Source organism: Schistocerca piceifrons, chromosome 3, assembly GCF_021461385.2.
Source record: "Schistocerca piceifrons isolate TAMUIC-IGC-003096 chromosome 3, iqSchPice1.1, whole genome shotgun sequence".
Classification (NCBI taxonomy): domain Eukaryota; kingdom Metazoa; phylum Arthropoda; class Insecta; order Orthoptera; family Acrididae; genus Schistocerca; species Schistocerca piceifrons.
In genome coordinates this window covers 894852661-894872601 of record NC_060140.1, presented here as the reverse complement: position 1 = coordinate 894872601, position 19941 = coordinate 894852661, and the positions used below count along the sequence as shown (strand labels likewise).

Genomic DNA, 19941 nt, shown 5'->3' with positions numbered 1-19941 from the left:
GTTGTGAATTAGTACTGAAAAATAGCTCACTTTTAATTGTAACTGCGTATAGATCCCCACTGCAAAATTTAGAACTGTTTGTGAGGAATCTGGATTCCTTACTGCACTATCTGTCAGAAAGTAGCAAGCAGTTAATAGTCTTGGCAACTCCGATGTAGATTTTTTAAGTAACAAATGCTCTCTCTGATCACCATGCACAGCTAGTTAGGATAAATAAGATAGTTCATTACAATATGGATCTACATTTACATCTATGTACATACTCTGCAAGCCTTTCCTGTTCTACTCACAAATAGAGTGAGGTAAAAACAACTCTCTATGCCTTTGTATGCACCTTATTCATTCTAATCTTATCTTTGTGGTCCTTACTTGAAATGAACATTGGTGGTGATGAAATCGTTCTGCAGTCAGCTTCAAATGCCAGTTTTCTGAATTTTCTCAATAGTGCTCCATGAAAAGAACATCACCTACCCTCCAGTGATTACCATTTGAGTTCCCGAAATGGTAACAAATCTAGCAGCCCGTCTCTGTATTGCTTCAATGCCTTCCTTTGAACTGATGTGATTCTGATCCCAAACACTTGGAACAGTACTCAACAGTGGGTCGCACTAGTGTCCTAATGCAGTGTCATTTACAAATGAATCACATTTTTCTAAAATTCTCCCAATAAACCAAAGTCGACCATTAGTTTTCTTACTATAATCCTTGTACGTTCATTCCATTTCATATTGTTTTGCAGTGTTATAACTAGATATTTAATCGACATGTCTAGGACTTACAGAGAAGACTGAGTAGACAATATTTTGAGTTGGAACGTATGTCTACAAACACACTGTTTTGAAGCAGCACACTACTAATGCTGGGCTTGAACATTATAGGCTTGTTTTTCCTACTCATCTGCATTAAATTACATTTTCCTGCATTTAAAGCTATCTGCCATTTATCATACCAACCAAAAAATTGTGTCAAAGTCATCTTGTGTCCTACAGACACAATGACTCCTCTGTGGAAATCATTTAGAATAATTAAGGACTCCAGGACAAATGTTTTTCAAGAACAGTTTACAAGAGATGGCCCGGTATGCAATTCATAATAAAGTAAATGCTAACGTAAAATTTCATCTATTCCATGCTAAATACATATAATCATTTGAAAAAGCTTTCTGCGTAAGTTAATCAGAAAGGGCATTAAACAGTCATGTAAATAAACTGCAGATCACTAGAGGGACTAAAGTAGCTTGTGAAAGGAAAAGGGAAATATAGCTGTTGACAAGAAGAGGTAGAGATCCTGCAGTAGTTGCACACTACAAAAACTACACAAAATTACTAAGAAAAGTTATTAAGAAATCGAGGAAAATGCACATAATGTCATAAATCAGTAATTCCAGCAACAGATGTAATGCTATATAGAATATAGTGAAACAAGAGACAGGAAAATCAGCCACAAAACAGGATAACATCACTATGGAAGAGAATGGAAGAGCTATAAACTATGAGTCACAGGCAGCAAATATATTTAGTAATCAGTTTGTAAACATAATAGAAAGCACAGGGACAAACAGATCAAGAGAGAAAAAACAGTATATGTTGAAAAAGCAACTCTCATAAAATTCAGTCACATGAATGTATATTTAATTTCTCCTTATGAAATTAAGAAAATTATATATTCTCTCAAAAATAAAAGCTCATCTGATTTTGATGGTGTTTCAAGAAGAGTACCTAAGACTTGTTCCCATATAATAAGCCCCATCTTATTCGAAATGTGTAATGCACCACTGACTTAGAGCACCTTTCCAGAGAGGCTGATATATGCTGTTGTTAAACTCCTCTTTAAGAAAGGAGATAGGAAAGATGTCAATAATTACCAGCTTGTTTCACTGCTGACACCATTTTCAAAATTTTTTGAGAAGTTGATGTACACTGAGGTGACAAAAGTGATTGAATACTTCCTAATATCATGTCAGACCTCTTTTGTTTTGCATAGTGCAGCAACTTAACATAGCATGAACTCAAAAAGTCATTGGAAGTCCCCTGGATAAATATTGAGCAATGCTGTGTCTGTAGCCATCATAATTGTGAAAGTGTTGCTGGTGCAGGATTTTGTGCATGAACTGACCTCTCAATTATGTCCCACAAATGGATGATGGGATTCATGTCAGGTGAACTGGGTGGCCAAATCATTCACTTGAACTGTCCAGAGAGTTCTTCAAACCACTTGTGAACAACTACGGCCAACAACATGGCATATTGTCATCCATAAAACTTCTATTGTTGTTCAGGAACATGAAGTCCATGAATGTCTGCAAATCATCTCCAAGTAGCTGTAACATAACGTTTTCCAGTCAATGATCAGTTCATTTCAACCAGAGGCCCAGTCCACTCCACGTAAACTCAGCCCACACCATTATGGCACAGTGTGTTATTGATAGCTTGGGTCCAAGGCTTTGTGAGGTCTGCGCCACACTCAAACCGTACCATCAAATCTTATCAATTGAGATCGGGTCTCATCTGACCAAAGGCCATAGTTTTCCAGTTGTCTAGGGTCCAACCAGTAGGCCACAGTTTTCCAGTTTTCTAGGGTCCAACCAGTATGGTCATGAGCCCAGGAGGGGTCTGCAGGCAATGTCATACTGTTAGCAAAGATACTCACGAAGTACAACATAGACTACTTTAAATAATGTAGCCGACAGATGCACAGTTGTGTTTCACAGTCATTTACTTTCACTTTTCACAACCCCCCCCCCCCCCCCCCTCCCCCAGTAATACACAGTTATATGTATGGCCAGTACACTATCGTTCTAACTTCCCATAAGCCTCATTAATAGTTAGCGGGTGTAAATCCACATACAGCTACAATAGTGAACATCAATGAGCAGTAAACGCCTAACCACACAGTTCACAGTCTTTCAAATAAACTGAACAGTTTGTAATTGCTTTAACACATGGCATATTGGTGTTACACTTATTTCACTGTTAAGTTGATGCTTTGTTGTGGTTCAAACCAACACAGGTTCTTTGTCTGAAACTCTGCCGTGGACTGACTGTCTCGTGGCCAAAAATCGGGCCCTTATATATAATCACAATAATAGGTCTACACATTGTTTAAAGTTAAATGTACAGAAATTTTGTCTCTTTAACAGTTTATTCTACTACAAGAGTTAGGCTGAATTATTTGTTTAAATCATGAAATAAATAAATATAGTTATGCAAATAATACTTTTGACAAAACTGTTAATTACTTTGGAATTAGTTAAGGGCTGGCTTTGCTAACATGTTTTTGAATAGAGCCAAATAAATACTTGAAGATTAATAGCATTTTGTCTTCCAAACATCTGAACCTATTACAGAATTTATATTTATTTATATGTCAACAATAGAATTTAAGTTACGAAACAATTACTGATTTCGCCCTATAATGAAAGATACTAACTAGGAATAGTCAAAATAAATTGGAAAATCAATTACATACATAAAACTATGCACGAAATTAGACGGAAATAAATACAGTAGAAGAAGAATGGGTAGCTTTGAGGGATGAAGTAGTGAAGGCAGCAGAGGATCAAGTAGGTAAAAAGACGAGGGCTAGTAGAAATCCTTGGGTAACAGAAGAAATATTGAATTTAATTGATGAAAGGAGAAAATATAAAAATGCAGTAAGTGAAACAGGCAAAAAGGAATACAAACGTCTCAAAAATGAGATCGACAGGAAGTGCAAAATGGCTAAGCAGGGATGGCTAGAGGACAAATGTAAGGATGTAGAGGCCTATCTCACTAGGGGTAAGATAGATACCGCCTACAGGAAAATTAAAGAGACCTTTGGAGATAAGAGAACGACTTGTATGAATACCATGAGCTCAGATGGAAACCCAGTTCTAAGCAAAGAAGGGAAAGCAGAAAGGTGGAAGGAGTATATAGAGGGTCTATACAAGGGCGATGTACTTGAGGACAATATTATGGAAATGGAAGAGGATGTAGATGAAGATGAAATGGGAGATATGATACTGCGTGAAGAGTTTGACAGAGCACTGAAAGACCTGAGTCGAAACAAAGCCCCCGGAGTAGACAATATTCCATTGGAACTACTGACGGCCGTGGGAGAGCCAGTCCTGACAAAACTCTACCATCTGGTGAGGAAGATGTATGAGACAGGCGAAATACCCTCAGACTTCAAGAAGAATATAATAATTCCAATCCCAAAGAAAGCAGGTGTTGACAGATGTGAAAATTACTGAACTATCAGCTTAATAAGTCACAGCTGCAAAATACTAACACGAATTCTTTACAGACGAATGGAAAAACTAGTAGAAGCCAACCTCGGGGAAGATCAGTTTGGATTCCGTAGAAACACTGGAACACGTGAGGCAATACTGACCTTACGACTTATCTTAGAAGAAAGATTAAGGAAAGGCAAACCTACGTTTCTAGCATTTGTAGACTTAGAGAAAGCTTTTGACAATGTTGACTGGAATACTCTCTTTCAAATTCTAAAGGTGGCACGGGTAAAATACAGGGAGCGAAAGGCTATTTACAATTTGTACAGAAACCAGATGGCAGTTATAAGAGTCGAGGGACATGAAAGGGAAGCAGTGGTTGGGAAGGGAGTAAGACAGGGTTGTAGCCTCTCCCCGATGTTGTTCAATCTGTATATTGAGCAAGCAGTAAAGGAAACAAAAGAAAAATTCGGAGTAGGTATTAAAATTCATGGAGAAGAAATAAAAACTTTGAGGTTCGCCGATGACATTGTAATTCTGTCCGAGACAGCAAAGGACTTGGAAGAGCAGTTGAATGGAATGGACAGTGTCTTGGAAGGAGGATATAAGATGAACATCAACAAAAGCAAAACAAGGATAATGGAATGTAGCCTAATTAAGTCGGGTGATGCTGAGGGAATTAGATTAGGAAATGAGGCACTTAAAGTAGTAAAGGAGTTTTGCTATTTGGGGAGCAAAATAACTGATAATGGTCGAAGTAGAGAGGATATAAAATGTAGGCTGGCAATGGCAAGGAAAGCGTTTCTGAAGAAGAGAAATTTGTTAACATCCAGTATTGATTTAAGTGTCAGGAAGTCATTTCTGAAAGTATTCGTATGGAGTGTAGCCATGTATGGAAGTGAAACATGGACGATAAATAGTTTGGACAAGAAGAGAATAGAAGCTTTCGAAATGTGGTGCTACAGAAGAATGCTGAAGATTAGATGGGTAGATCACATAACTAATGAGGAAGTATTGAATAGGATTGGGGAGAAGAGAAGTTTGTGGCACAACTTGACCAGAAGAAGGGATCGGTTGGTAGGACATGTTCTGAGGCATCAAGGGATCACCAATTTAGTATTGGAGGGCAGCGTGGAGGGTAAAAATCGTAGAGGGAGACCAAGAGATGAATACACTAAGCAGATTCAGAAGGATGTAGGTTGCAGTAGGTACTGGGAGATGAAAAAGCTTGCACAGGATAGAGTAGCATGGAGAGCTGCATCAAACCAGTCTCAGGACTGAAGACCACAACAACAACAACATTGTAATGGTAATCAGTTAAAATCGAAAAATATATTTTAAGGAGACAGATGTCAAAACAAGAAGGGAAGTAAAAATATTCCAGCTTGCTTCATCAGAAATCATCTGCTGTCCCACCCCATTCCACGCCAAATTTCGTCATACTGTCCTAATGGATACGTTCATTGCATGTCCCACATTAATATCTGTGATTATTTCATGCAGTGTTCCTTGTCTGCTAGCACTGACAACTCTACAGTAATGCTGTGTGCTGCTGCTCTTAGTTACTAAGGAAGGCCAGAGACTGCTGCTTTGCCCATGGTGAGAGGTAATGTCTGACATTTGGTATTTTTGGCACACTCTTGACGCTGTGGATGTTGGAATGTTGAATTCCCTAATGACTTCCAAAGTGGAATGTCCCATGCATGTAGCTCTACTTACCATTCCACATTCAAAGTCTGTTAATTCCCATCAGTCAGCCATAATCACATTGGAAATCTTTTCATATGAATCACCTGAGTACAAATAACAGCTCCGCCAATGCACTGCCCTTTTATGCCTTAGTATGCAGTACTGCTCCCCTCTGTATAAATGCACATTGCTATCCCAAGACTTTTGTGCCTTCGGTGTATTCTAGAGTAATATCTCATCTGAGTAACAATAACATCCTCATCAAATCACAGTTTGGATATCAGAAGAGTTACTCTACTCAGAATGCCATTTACATGTTCACTCACTAAATTTTACAAGCATTAAATAATAAAGTAGTGCTGGTCAGTATTTTCTGCTTCCCCCAAAGACATTTAACAGCTTCAATTCTGCCAGTACCCCAACTCATCTGTACTGGCAAAATTGCAGCTTTGAGGATAGGTCGTGAGTCATGCTTGGTTACCTCAGATGGTAGAGCAGCTGCATGCGAAAGGCGAAGCTCCCAAGTTCGAGTCTCGGTCCGGCACAGAGTTTTAATCTGCCAGGAAGTTTCAGCAGAATTAGTTCTTTTTGTAGGTGACACCAGTATTGTAATCAGTCCAAGCATACATACAGTAACAGAAAAATATGGTAAACAAGTATTTTTGTTTAGTTTTCTGCAAATGGTCTCACCCTCAGCTTTAGGAAGACATGAAATATCCTGTTCTGCACATTTAGGGATACTACATCACTGATCAGTGTAAGTCATCGTGAGGAAATATTAAATGAGTGGAAACTTCAAAACTCTTAGGTGTGCATGTTGATGAGGGTTTAAACTGGGAAAAGCACATTTTGCAACTTCTAAAGCAACTCAGTCCAGTCGCATTTGCACTTAGAATCATTGCAAATCTTGGGGAGAGAGAAATCAGTAAGGTGATATATTTTGTATATTTTTATCAATAATGTCACTGAAATAATGTTCTGTGGTAACTCATCTTTAGAAAAGATTCACAGCTCAAAAATGTGCTTAAGAATAACATGTGGTGCTTATCCATTGTCATCTCATAGACATCTGTTGAAAGAGTTGAGCATTCTGACTGCTGCTTCACAGTATATTTATTCCCTCATGAGGATTGGTGTAAATAATCCACTGCAATTCAAAACAATGATGCACAAAATAACAATACCTGAAGGAAAACTGGTGTTCACTATTAGACATTAAGGTTGTCTTTAGCACAAAAAAGAATGCACAATGCCGCAACTGAAATTTTTGCTAACTTACCCATGAAATGTCTCACAGATAGCAAAGTAAAATTTGAAAGCAAACTGAAGAAGATCCCCCTTAACAACTCCATCTGTTCTTTAGCAGAATTTCTCTTATTGTAATGCATAAAAGGTGGTGGGTAGGAATTACCAACTTACATCTGTACGTTCAAATTTTAAGAAAACCTTATAAATGTTCAGCATGTAGCCATTATAAATCAATTTGTGATGTGACTGTAAAGTGATTCATTCCACATCAATACAACTGATCATGCAAATGATCCAAGGAACATGAAATTAACTCACACACTATCTACCAACACTGTTCACTTTTATATCTACTCTCCGCAAACCATTGTGGCACAGGATACTTTACATTGCACCATTTATTAGGGTTCCTTCTAACTCAATTCAGTGTGGCTTGAGACCTGGTTTACCAGCCATTTACAGAACAACCTACACTTTGATGTGGAATCCAAAACATAGTGTAAATTTACATTTTATATTTGCACATAACACTGCAAATGGCAAATGTTGCATTAAATGACAGAACATAATCCCAGAATCCAAGAGAAATCAAAGATTGAACCTTACAGTTTCAATCAATGGAAAATATTTGATGGCATAATGACAATATGAATTAGGTAGACTGGTACACAGCACATGTAGATGGCATTAGAGAGGCAGACGTGTGTGTTTAAAAGTAGTACTAAAGTTTGGAACTGTGGATTCTCCCGTTCTATCTTCATTTCATACATTATATTTTAGACTTTATTTGGCTGTAGTTCATTGTTCCTGCTGTAAAAATAGCCTTACTGCATAGACGTAATGCTTATTTTTCTACGAATTTTCTTGTGAGACTATATGGTGCGTGTTTACATTGATTACTGTGTTATTCATTATTTTGTACAGCTCACGCAGGACCATCACTGATTCGAACTTACTTTGTTGCAGTCCAACATGACAAGAGATTCTCTTGCCAAAGCACTCTACTGTCGAACTGTGGCAACAATTGTTCGCAGGGCTAACAGTGTCAAACGACTAGGTTCAACATTAGGAACTCTCAGCTCAGATTCAAATGAATCTGTACATAACCAAGCAGAGGTAATTTTCACCAATATTTACACAGTAATCTTGTTTGAAAAGGAAATGCTGACAGGCACAAAACAATGAAAATAAAATTAATTAAATTCAATAATAGAAAGTATAACCCTCTCTTTTATAATAACTCATCATATGGATGGACTAATTTCTCATACACAAAACCCTTCTCATTTCTTCCTTTCAAAGCACTCATCGAACTGAAGACGACAACATGTTGCTGCGCAGCACCCTTCTCTAAGCAGTTAATAACATGTTGCTGCACAGCACCCTTCTCTAAGCAGTTAGTAACAATCAATCTGCATACCCACATTATATCCTGTCCTGGATTTCCTGCCAACCTATAAAACAGCAAATATAGATAATCAAACTTCTTTGTTAATTTTTATAAAATCAAAATTTGATAACATGATATTGTTTCAGATTGCCAGCCAACATGCTTCAACTGTAGGGACAGCTGGTTCCAAATCCAGTAAGTCTATGGCTGTCCTAAATAATGCTGTTCGACATGCTACAGACGGATTTATTGGGATTCTTGACATGTTTGGTTTTGAAGATCCTAAGGTAAACAATTTACCAAGTACTCAACTTTTGCCTTTTTAAGTCTTTTATGCATGATTATATTTTCATCTTCTTTTCTTTTTAGCCCAGTCAACTTGAACATCTGTGCATAAACCTGTGTGCCGAGACAATGCAGCATTTCTACAACACGCACATATTTAAGTCAAGTATTGAATCTTGCAGAGATGAAGGCATCCACTGTGAAGTAGAGGTTGATTACGTGGACAATGTCCCATGCATTGACCTCATCTCGTCACTGGTAAATCAGTATTAAATGTAATTCACATATATACTTTGTTAATTAAGAAATCAGCAACAGAATTCTTATATAAACGCAACACAAGCAAGAACTAGAAATCATACTACACTCACTAACGTGTTCAGAATTATATCACAATCTTAGAAACATATTAATGATTCTAGGAAATATGGGAAACTGTGAAATAAAAGCAAAACTTGCAGACAGGAACAACTGAATCACATCCTTTATCAGGGCATTGATTATCTTATCATCATGCCCTGGCATGAGTGACACCTTATCAAAGACTCTTCCCACCCCTCTTAAAGTGCTGTTCTGTTGTCCACCAAACTTCCATGACATTCTAGTCCATCCCTAAGCCACTCTCAATCCCTTGCCACAGGGATCATATTCCTGAGGAAGACCCAGAGGCAAGACCTGCCCAATCCATTCACCCAGTACTTCCTATTCCAATCCTGTCACAGGCTTGTCCTACCCATCAGAGGCCAGGCCACCTATTAGAGCAGCCATGTCATGTAGCAGCTATCCACCAGGACGAATGGCCACCACCAAACTTTGCCCAAAGGCAAAGTGGACCACCCTGTTACACAACATGCAGCTGAACATAACATGATTGATTTCATTGGCTGATTCACAACCTATGTCATCTGAATCCTCCCATCCACCACCATCTTCCTCGAACTGCACAGATGGGACTTATCCTTACAACACATTGTCTGCTCCCAAAAACATCGTGGCCTCAACCTAGTATTCCCATACCCTCCCTCCACCAGTTTCTGCCCCCCCCCCCCTCTGTCCTATCAACTTCTGCTAACCCTTGTCTCCTTACTCTCATTGTATGCTAATCTCTCGCAATGTACCTGCTCATCTTTTCCCTTCTCTGCTCCACTCCTTTCCACTCCCTTTTTTTCCCTTCCCCCAGCCTCCCAACGCTGCACCAGGTAGCCTCATCTGTCACCTCTAGTCGCTGCACACTCTGCCAGGCAGCAATGTTTCTTCCTCCCCCATCCCTACAATGCCATCCCCCGCCGCCCCTCCCCTGCCACTAAGGATTGTTGCTCCCGTTTGACATGCTTCAGTTTCATTCTGGCATGAGCAGCCATAAATAGCAGTTGTATGTGTGAGGTGTGCTTGCTTCTGTGAATGTGTGTGGTTTTCTTTTCTGATGATGGCTTTGGTTGAAAGCTTAATGTGTAACAGTCTTTCTGTTGTGCCTGACTCTACTGTGTTATTTTTATGGTGAGTGGCAGTCTATCCTTTCTGGCAGTTCATCCTTTCCATAACTGTAGAGCTGAAAATACCACAAAATTATCTATTTTAATTAAAACAGGCAGCAAGAAGTGATTTAGAAATAATGGGCCACCAACTGAAACCTCATGTCGATAGTATTTTAGCTGATAACAAATTATGATTCATAGACATAATGTGTAACTAGAGAAATACATTTTTATGCCAGTTTGCTTGGATAGAGCCACAATGGTTTGCAATATTTGTTTGGTTGCATTCTTATCCAGCAGTTCCACAATGCAGAAGCAAGAAGCATACATGAAAGTGCCTGTTCTATTTACTGAATGAGTGTATACCCAAGTAAACCTGTTTCCTATGGCTCCCAAGACTGTAAAGAAAAGAACTCCTAACGTATAAGGATGAAGTGTCAAAATAAAAATATTAGTCGCAGTATATGAGACTCATGTTGAAGGAAGACTTCAAATGTTACCGGTAATGGAGTTCAGGATCACTCTGGAGCCATGCAAAATTGTTGCAATGATTTTAAATCAAATCCAGAATTGTTAGTCCTACACTAAAGGCCAGTCCACACAGGCCGTCACATCAAGGCATGGCACTGTCACATCAGGGGGTATTCACACTGTCCGTCATATCACTTCTTTTCATTTAGCTCAGTACTGAACCATGAAAGTGAGGTTATGAGTTACTATCCATGATACAGAAAGTTGGAATGTAGAATCGGAATTGAGGAACTATTATAAATTTCATTAATGGCTAAAGCAAACTTCATAACATATGTTCTTGATCACTTTTGTGTGGTAAAGTGCTGAGAAGTGAAACAACTTTTCAAAACATCAACATTTATTTGCTAACAAAAATATGCACATACAAACAAATCAGACAATATTTATAGTGAATACATAGAGCCTGTTTACCTTATCCATTACAATTTTTTTTCCCTCATGTAACAGAGAACATCTTAAACAACAATATATTTCTCTTCCATTACAGCTGACTTTTTCACTTAAAATATTGTTTAATTAAATTGTTTCATCAAGTTGTTTTTGTGTATATACAGCATGAGAGTCAGCTTCGTTCCGTTATTGTAAAACCAAAATATTTTTTCACTTTCAGGTATCTGACCTCTGTTGTGTAAAACCACTCAATGGAAAAATACCCAAGACACCCATAAACATTAGAAATTTGCCATGAAAACAAAGCACAATAATAAAAAAAAGATTAAGAAGACACAAAAGCACAAATCCACTACCACAACATGAGTAGCATGCCAAAAAATGGTTAAAATCCGTGTTAGGAGGCGACGGCACTGTCAAAACTTCCTTCCTGAGAAAACTTCACATGATTGAATGTGATGGTCCATTGATGGCCTGTTTGAATGCCAGCCCTTGAAATGCATTGTGGAATGTTTTGACATGACAGCCAGTGTGAATTGGCCTTCAAGGTTCCTTGTAAGCGAACAATTTAGATTTTCAAAATCTGTGCCATGCTGATTCTTACAGCTGCACCCCTTACCGAATTGCAAGAGTGGTCCATAAAAGGAAAAGGTTAATTAATCAAGATGAGCTGACCAGAGTGACTGGAAATAGTTTCTTCAGCTTATAATAAAAGGCACACTCAGACAGGGCATATGCAGCAGAGAGTAGCTACATACCTGCTGAATGGTAGGAGAAAGTGAAATCCAACAAATGGTAAAAAGGAACTGTTGAATGGTTTGAGACAGTTACAGCTTCAATGCAGTTAATAAGTGTGGCCTAGAACCTGGATGAAGAATGAGAATTTCAGTTAGTGAGGTTATAGGTACTTGTTCCATGTTCCTCTGTTTCCCTATGTGGTGATGAAGGAACTTCTAGAATTCAGAAAGCAAGTGATTCAGATGTTTCTAAATTCGTCTGTGAGAAACCATTGTTACAATTATTCCCTTCTCAATGGGAAATAGTCTCTTCTTTTCTGGTGCTTTCTTTTCTTTATTAAAAAAAACTACTGTAGATTATCGTTTTTAGACATGGAAAAATCTTACCTCCACAGGGAGAAGACAATGACTGAACGAAATAACATATTTATTTTTTCAATCTCAGTTGCCTTTTTACCTTTGGGCAAACTTATTCTCAGTCCTGATACAATAACAAAGACTCAGAAGCTAAAGGACAATGCTAGCAAACTCTGCTCGGCACAGCAATGTACCTTTATTAAGGTCTTTATTAAGGTGAACATATAATTTACCCGTTTAAATTTTTAAGTATTATTTTATTAATGCTTCTCCCTTTCCTTTTTTAAAAAATTTTCCCATGTGTGTTTACTTGTAAAAACTAGTGACACATTATGATTCTTGGGAACAGTTGTGTTAAGGGTATTTGTTCTTATTGCTTATGATCTTGCGAGAGTGGATTTAAGTTTATCATTCTCTGTTATTTTGTCATGTCTGATAATGGGCATCACTTGCAACCAGTAACCTGTTAGTTGTACACTGAAATGCCAAAGAAACTGGTATAGGAATGCATATTCAAATACAGAGATATGTAAACAGGCAGAACACGACACTGTGGTGAGCAACGCTTATACAAGGTAACAAGTGTCTGGCACAGTTGTTAGATTGGTTACTGCTGCTACAATGGCAGGTTATCAAGATTTAAGTGAGTTAGAATGTGGTGTTTTAGTCAGCATACGAGCGATGGGACACAGCAACTCCGAGGTAGTGATGAAGTGGAGATTTTCCCATATGATCATTTTACGAGTGTACTGTGAATATCAGGAATCTGGTAAAACATCAAATCTCCAACATTGCTGTGGCCGGAAAAAGATTCCTAGTGGAAAAATATGGGGGGCTGATGGGTCCCGTCTCCTGCAGTTTTATAGGGCATTTGTTTGATCACATTTAGATTATGGCAGCATGGTCTGTGGATCAGCCCGTACTTCCTACATCAAGATGTTAGATGCTGTTCACTATTAGAGCATTCAGATATCGACTGGTGCCTTTCAGACCACCCCAGTTCTGAGTCTGTGTGCAGATGCTGGTTAACCGTCACTCTGGATTTGGCAGAGTATCCTTTTGGCTCGACAGACACTGAACATCTGAGCATCATCTCAGTCACTGGTATTTAATTCAGTGGCCCAACCCACCTTTGAATGGCTGTTCGCATATCAGTCCCATGTGACCAGGCTATTTGGGATGTGTGTTTATACAGATGGATCCCAGCAAGAGAATGTCATCAGTTGTTCTACTGTTTTCCCTCATAGGATTTTTCAAGTGTATCTTCTGGGACAATTTACAAATTATGAAGCGGAATTATATGGCATTCTGATGGCACTTGATAGGGTTCACAGGCATCATGGTACAAGGTTTCTTGTCTGTTCCGACTCACTTAGTGCACTGCAAGCACTTCCCCAAATGCATCCAGTAGACCAGCTGATTCAGCTCACCCATGACTCCTTACAGCAGCTCCAACACCATGGCAAGGAGATGATCTTTTGCTGAGTACCTGGCCACATTGGGATATATGGGAACGACATGGCCGACAAGCTGCCAAGGAAGCATGTCAGGAAGGTGCTGCCCATCAGTGTTTCATCCCGTTGCACGCTGTCGTCTCATTTTCTGACAGACGCATCATGCACCAGTGGGAGACTGAATGGTTGCACATGACAGAAAACAACTGCAGTTGTTCAGATCTAACATAGACGTATCGTGGACTTCATGTGAGCCTCACCTCTGGAAGGAGGTTCCGCTTACCAGACTTCCTATACACTTCCTATACACTGATATTGTGGCAGCCCTCAGCCTCGATGGAGATCTGCCCACCATCCTTGCCGATACTGATTCCAGTGTTACAAGAGTGGCGAAATTTTGTGAACTGTCAGTCATCTTCCCGAAATTGGTGGGGAAGGGAGGCACACTTTAATACATAATAAACTGCTCCGCATGTGGATGACAGCCATCGTCCCCACCCATAAGATTAGCATGCTGATTTTTCATCAGGGTGCTGATGACCATGATGTTGAGCATCCTCACTTCAAATCATCATCATCTGGATAAAGATCCTGCAAGAATGGGACTAATAACAACTGAAGAGAATTGTTCGACTTCACAGAAGTGCAACCCTTCTGCAAATTGCTGCAGATTTCAATGCTGGGCCATCAACAAGTGTCAGCATGCGAAGCATTCAACGAAACATCATCAATATGGGTTTTCGGAGCCGAAGGTCCACTTGTGTACCCTTTATGACTGCACAACACAAAGCTTTACGCCTTGCCTGGGACCATCAACACTGACATTGAACCGTTGATGACTGGAAACATGTTGTCCGGTCGGACGAGCCTCGTTTCAAATTGTATCGAGCAGATGGACGTGTACGGGTATCGAGACAAGCTCATGAATCCATGGACCCTGCATGTCAGCAGGGGACTGTTCACAGTGGTGGAGGCTCTGTAAAGGTGTGGGCATGTGCATTGGAGTGAAATGGGATCCCTGATGTGTCTAGATAACTGACAGGTGATCGTATGTAAGCATTCTGTCTGTTCACCTGCATCCATTCATATCCATTGTGGATTCCGATAGACTTGGGCAATTCCAGCAGGACAATGTGACACCCCACACATCCAGAATTGCTACAGATTGGCTCTGGCAACATTCTTCTGAGTTTAAACACTTCTGCTGGACACCAAACTCCAAACTCCCCAGACATGAACATTATTCAGCATATCTGGGATGCTGTTCAGAAGAGATCTCCATCTCCTCGTACTCTTACGGATTTACGGACAGCCCTGCAGGATTCATGGTGTCAGTTCCCTCCAGCACTACTTCAGACATTAGTGGAGTGCATGCCATGTCGTGTTGCAGCACTTCTGCCTGCGGGGGCCCTACCCAATATTAGGCAGGTATACCAATTTCTTTGTCTCTTCAGTGTAAAAATGGCTGTGATGACAAAACCAAATATGACATTACTGGGTGGCTTTGCAACATTTTTATGGTGCTTGCACTACACCTTTTCATCCATTTACCAATAAAAGAACTATAGCTATATCTGTTTTGAGTCACATTCAACATTTTTTTTTGTTTTTCTGTCTTCTTTTTCTCTGTATTATTAATCATATAATGTAATATTTATTCACCAATAGGTAAACCGATCAGAAAAAAACAAAAAGCGTACAGAAGGGAAATTGAATACAAAAACTGTGATTGAAAATGTCATAATTCAATTGTGAATTATTTGTCTAGTCCATTCACTTATAAATCATGTGATTAGGGTAGATATTTAAACGCCTACATACTCCACGAGTCACGATATGGTGTATGGCAGAGAGAGTACCATGAAGCACTAATAATCATTTCCTTTCCTATTCAACTCAAAAATGGAACAAGGGGAAAACTGTGGTAATGTTATCACCTCAATCACACGGCACCTCGTTGTCTGTCAAAGTTCAGCAGAACATGAGGCACACATTAGTGCAAAGTGTCTAAGCTTAGCCGCCAAGAGGTGGCATATTCAGACACACTTTCAAGAGTGACGCATGCAGCAGTCGTCCAGTGCCAGTATCAGTATGCAGAAATATCTAATATTTCTCTATTTAACTGTGGAGTGAACCACCCTCAGTCTCATTCTGTAATGTTCTAAGTGCTAGCTAACTTCATCCTGCCCATGGATTTTTTAATTGATACCAGTTTGACAACGTACAACGACAATGTATCAAACATGTTGTGATTTTGGCAATAAAGTGATTGTATTACACCAATTTTCTCAGTTGTGTGTGTTACTACGAAACCAACTGTCTATATGCATTTGTAAGAGCCCTAACATCTCTTACCTTGTCTTCATGATAATTAACCTAAACGTATGTTGCAGGCAATAGAGCTGATCTGCAGTCAACTGAAAATGACTGTTCTCTAAATTTTCCCATAGTATTTCACAAAAAGAACATCGTCTTCCCTCCAGGGATTCCCATTTGAGTTCATGAAGCATTTCTGTAACACTTGCATATTGATCGAACCTACCAGCAACAAATCTAGCAGGACATCTCTGAAATACAGGAGACAGATAAAAAATTCAGTACAACTATTCACTGACACAAAATTACAACCTATGAGATAGGAATGTATTTTAAAAGGTATGCATTATTTTGCCAAGGTTGAATAGCAATGTTTCAATTATGAGATTTATCATAGACAATGTCCTGCTCACCTTATAGGTTTGTATGTAATGGACTATTCCAATAAGTACTAAGTAATATTTCCAAAGCAAGGTATAACATATATTTTTCTTTCTATTTTTCTCCCATCCCCCTATGGACTACATTAACTTTCAGAATGTCAAAGTTTTTAATTTGCCTTAAATACTCATTCCCATGTACTGGGGAAACTGAAGGTTTAATTTCAATTGATGAATAAAAAGCTTACTTTTTATCTTAATTTCTTGAATTATATGAACAATTTTTCTCAAATGGTTTCAGTTTGTTGTATAAAAGGAAGATGATCTTGTAGGTATATATATATTAATTAAAAGGTTCAGGCTTTTTATGTGCAGTACACAAGTTTAAAAGACTTTTTTTCAGCATTTCAGTGTCCTCAATATGTTACTTGGACACCCCCAAACTAAAAAAAAAAAAAAAAAAGAAGAAGAAGAAGAAGAAAGTTCCTATCCCTTATCACTAATTCACTATACTGTGGTGCACTATTTTTCATGTGCCTTTGCCTACAGTTCTGGATAATACTTGCAATGCAGATGGACAGCTTCAAAATTTATGTGCTATATGCTCAATCCGTTTAAATTTTCATCTACTTCTGTGAAATATGTAATAAATACATACACTTTCGGTCACTAGTTATGCTTTTCATTAAAATACATAATTCCATACATATTTAGTTTGTAAATTAGCAAGGCACGAGATTACAGAAGAGTCATATGACTTTGCTGTTCATATCTTTTGATGTGATGATCTTGTTGAAATAACCAGAGAGATGCTTTAGAAGCCGATAGTATAACTAAATGGTTGTGACTTTTACAGTAAATGTAATTGTAGTGGAGAGTTATGTGGCAGTTTCTTGCATTCAGATGCTTCAGAGTAGCCATTAATTTGGTAGCAAATACTGCAAAGATAGGTTCAAGACTGTAGCACTAGCTGATGTAACTTGCGGGGCTGTCAATTGCAAGCCAAAGACACTTTTAATAGTACTGATGCAGAAGTATACAAGAGTCCAAGTCATAAATTGTAGTAGCATTTACAAAATTAAAGGAACAGAATCTTGCGAGTTATCGCAAATAAGTTACAGGCATACGCACATTATATCTATAAAGGAAGGTGTATGTTACACGCACAGAGATGTACAATCTGTCGGAAGAATATTACTTTGTTTGTGCATGCTCTGAATAAGCATCATCTCTTGTAAGTGGGTCTCAAATGATTTGTGACAATGTGAATTGCCATTGGTTTGTATTAGCTTCCCTAACAAAACCATTTTTTTTGTTTACAGCGTACAGGACTGTTAAGTATGTTGGATGTTGAATGCTCTATTCGTGGTACGGTAGAATCTTACATTGCAAAAGTAAAGGTGCAGCACAAACAGAATCCACGACTGTTTGAACCAAAACCGATGGAGCTGAGGAATTTCGGAATACAGCATTTTGCTGGTCGTGTTGTGTATGACGCTTCAGACTTCTTAGGTACTGACCAAATTTGTATAAGCTTTTATTTACCATAACAAACATTACTATAAATTTGGCATATTATTATCCTCACTAACGCAATTTTATGATCTATTATACAGATACAAATAAAGATGTAGTACCGGATGATTTGGTTGCTGTTTTCCACAAACATAGTTGCAACTTTGGGTTTGCTACACATCTCTTCGGGAGCGAATTAAAGGCATTATATTCTATTGAGACAGTCCCTCGAGGTGTCAGCTTCAGGATATCTCCCACATCTCACACAGATTTGTGAGTAATGTAAAAACTTCAATTTTTTACTTAATTTATTTAACTGATTTAACCTACGTAACACAAAATCCATTGGTTAGCTTCCTCTCTAAGGAATGTTATAGCATATGAATTCAAAAAAATATTTGAAATACAATTCATTCAGGCCAGAACATCACACGATTCTGCATATAGTATGTTAAGTTGGTATTGTACTTTGTAGATTAGATTTAGATTAGATTTACTTTCATTCCAATTGATCTACAGTGAGTAGGTCCTCCAGGAAGTAGAACATGTCGGAAAACAACAATACATGACAAATATTTACAACAAAAACAAATAAGCTAATGTACCATTTCACAGGTCCCAAGTGGAATGATAGTCATTTTTTAATGAACACTACATGAAAGAGTCATTTTACAAATACAAATGCACTGAATTTAAAATAAAAAAGTTTTTTTATTTATTTGTAATGTAATAAACGTGTAATACAACTACTATAATACTTATTTACAATGAACACATTACTGCACTGAACTGGTGCAGAAGTTATATTGCACTTACATATATACACAAATCAGTTGGTTTTACTGAGAACTTCATCAACGGAGTAGAAGGAGTTGGCCACCAATAAATCCTTTAGACTTCTCTTAAACTGAATTTCGTTGGTTGTTAAGCTTTTGATGGCTGCTGGCAAGTTATTGAAAATGTGTGTTCCTGAATAATGCACACCTTTTTGTACAAGACTAAGTGACTTTAAATCCTTGTGAGGATTATTCTTATTTCTAGTATTGATTCCATGAATTGAGCTGTTGGTTTGAAAAAGTGATATATTTTTAATGACAAATTACATTAAGGAATAAATATATTGGGAAGCAGTAGTTAGTATCCCTAGTTCCCTAAACAGGCTTCTGCAGGATGTTCTTGAGTTCACACCACATATAACTCTTACTGCACGTTTTTGTGCCCGGAAAACTTTAGCTTGGCTTGATGAAATGCCCCGAAATGTAATCCCATATGGCATTATGGAATGAAAGTAAGCAACGTATGCCAGCTTTTTCATTTTTATATCCCCTATGTCTGACACAATTCGCATTGCTAATAGAGATTTGTTAAACCACTTCAGTTCTGTTGTGTGCTCCTCCCAGTTGAATTTATTATCAAGCTGTAATCCCAAGAATTTAACACTGTCCACTTCTTCTATCTGTTTGTCATTGTATGTTAGGCATATACTCGTGAGACACCCCTAACAAGTTCTGAACTGCATGTAGTGTGTTTTTTCAAAGTTTAGTGACAAAGAATTGGATAGGAACCAGTGATTAATGTCCACAAATACTTTATTATTTGATCTTTCTAAGACTACAATTGATTTGCTATTTATTGCAATGTTTGTATCATCGGCAAACAAAACGAACTTGGCAGCTGGTAATGTTACTGATGAAAGGTCATTGATATACACAAGGAAAAGTAAGGGCCCCAAAATGGAACCTTGTGGGACCCCACATGTAATTAGTTCACAGTTGGCTGATGCCTGATGGCTTGATACATGTCTCTTTCCTAATAACACCCTTTGTTTCCTGCCAGAGATATAAGATTTGAACCATTTTGCAGCATTTCCTGTTACACTATAATATTCTAATTTATTTAAAGAGATATTGTGATTTACACAGTCAAATGCCTTTGAAAGATCACAAAATATACCAGTTGCT

The 19941-nt window shown here is 38.2% G+C and overlaps 1 protein-coding gene across 1 annotated transcript in view; it reads left to right on the top strand.

Annotated features, from left to right (window-relative positions):
* The window catches only part of LOC124788105 (myosin-I heavy chain), a 193617-nt gene that overhangs the window by 104086 nt on the left and 69590 nt on the right, over positions 1–19941 (top strand). The window contains exons 7-11 of the mRNA XM_047255223.1: positions 8114–8263; positions 8684–8824; positions 8907–9080; positions 17788–17977; positions 18082–18253. Coding sequence (XP_047111179.1) covers positions 8114–8263; positions 8684–8824; positions 8907–9080; positions 17788–17977; positions 18082–18253 — 827 coding nt within the window. The remainder of the gene's footprint in view (positions 1–8113; positions 8264–8683; positions 8825–8906; positions 9081–17787; positions 17978–18081; positions 18254–19941) is intronic.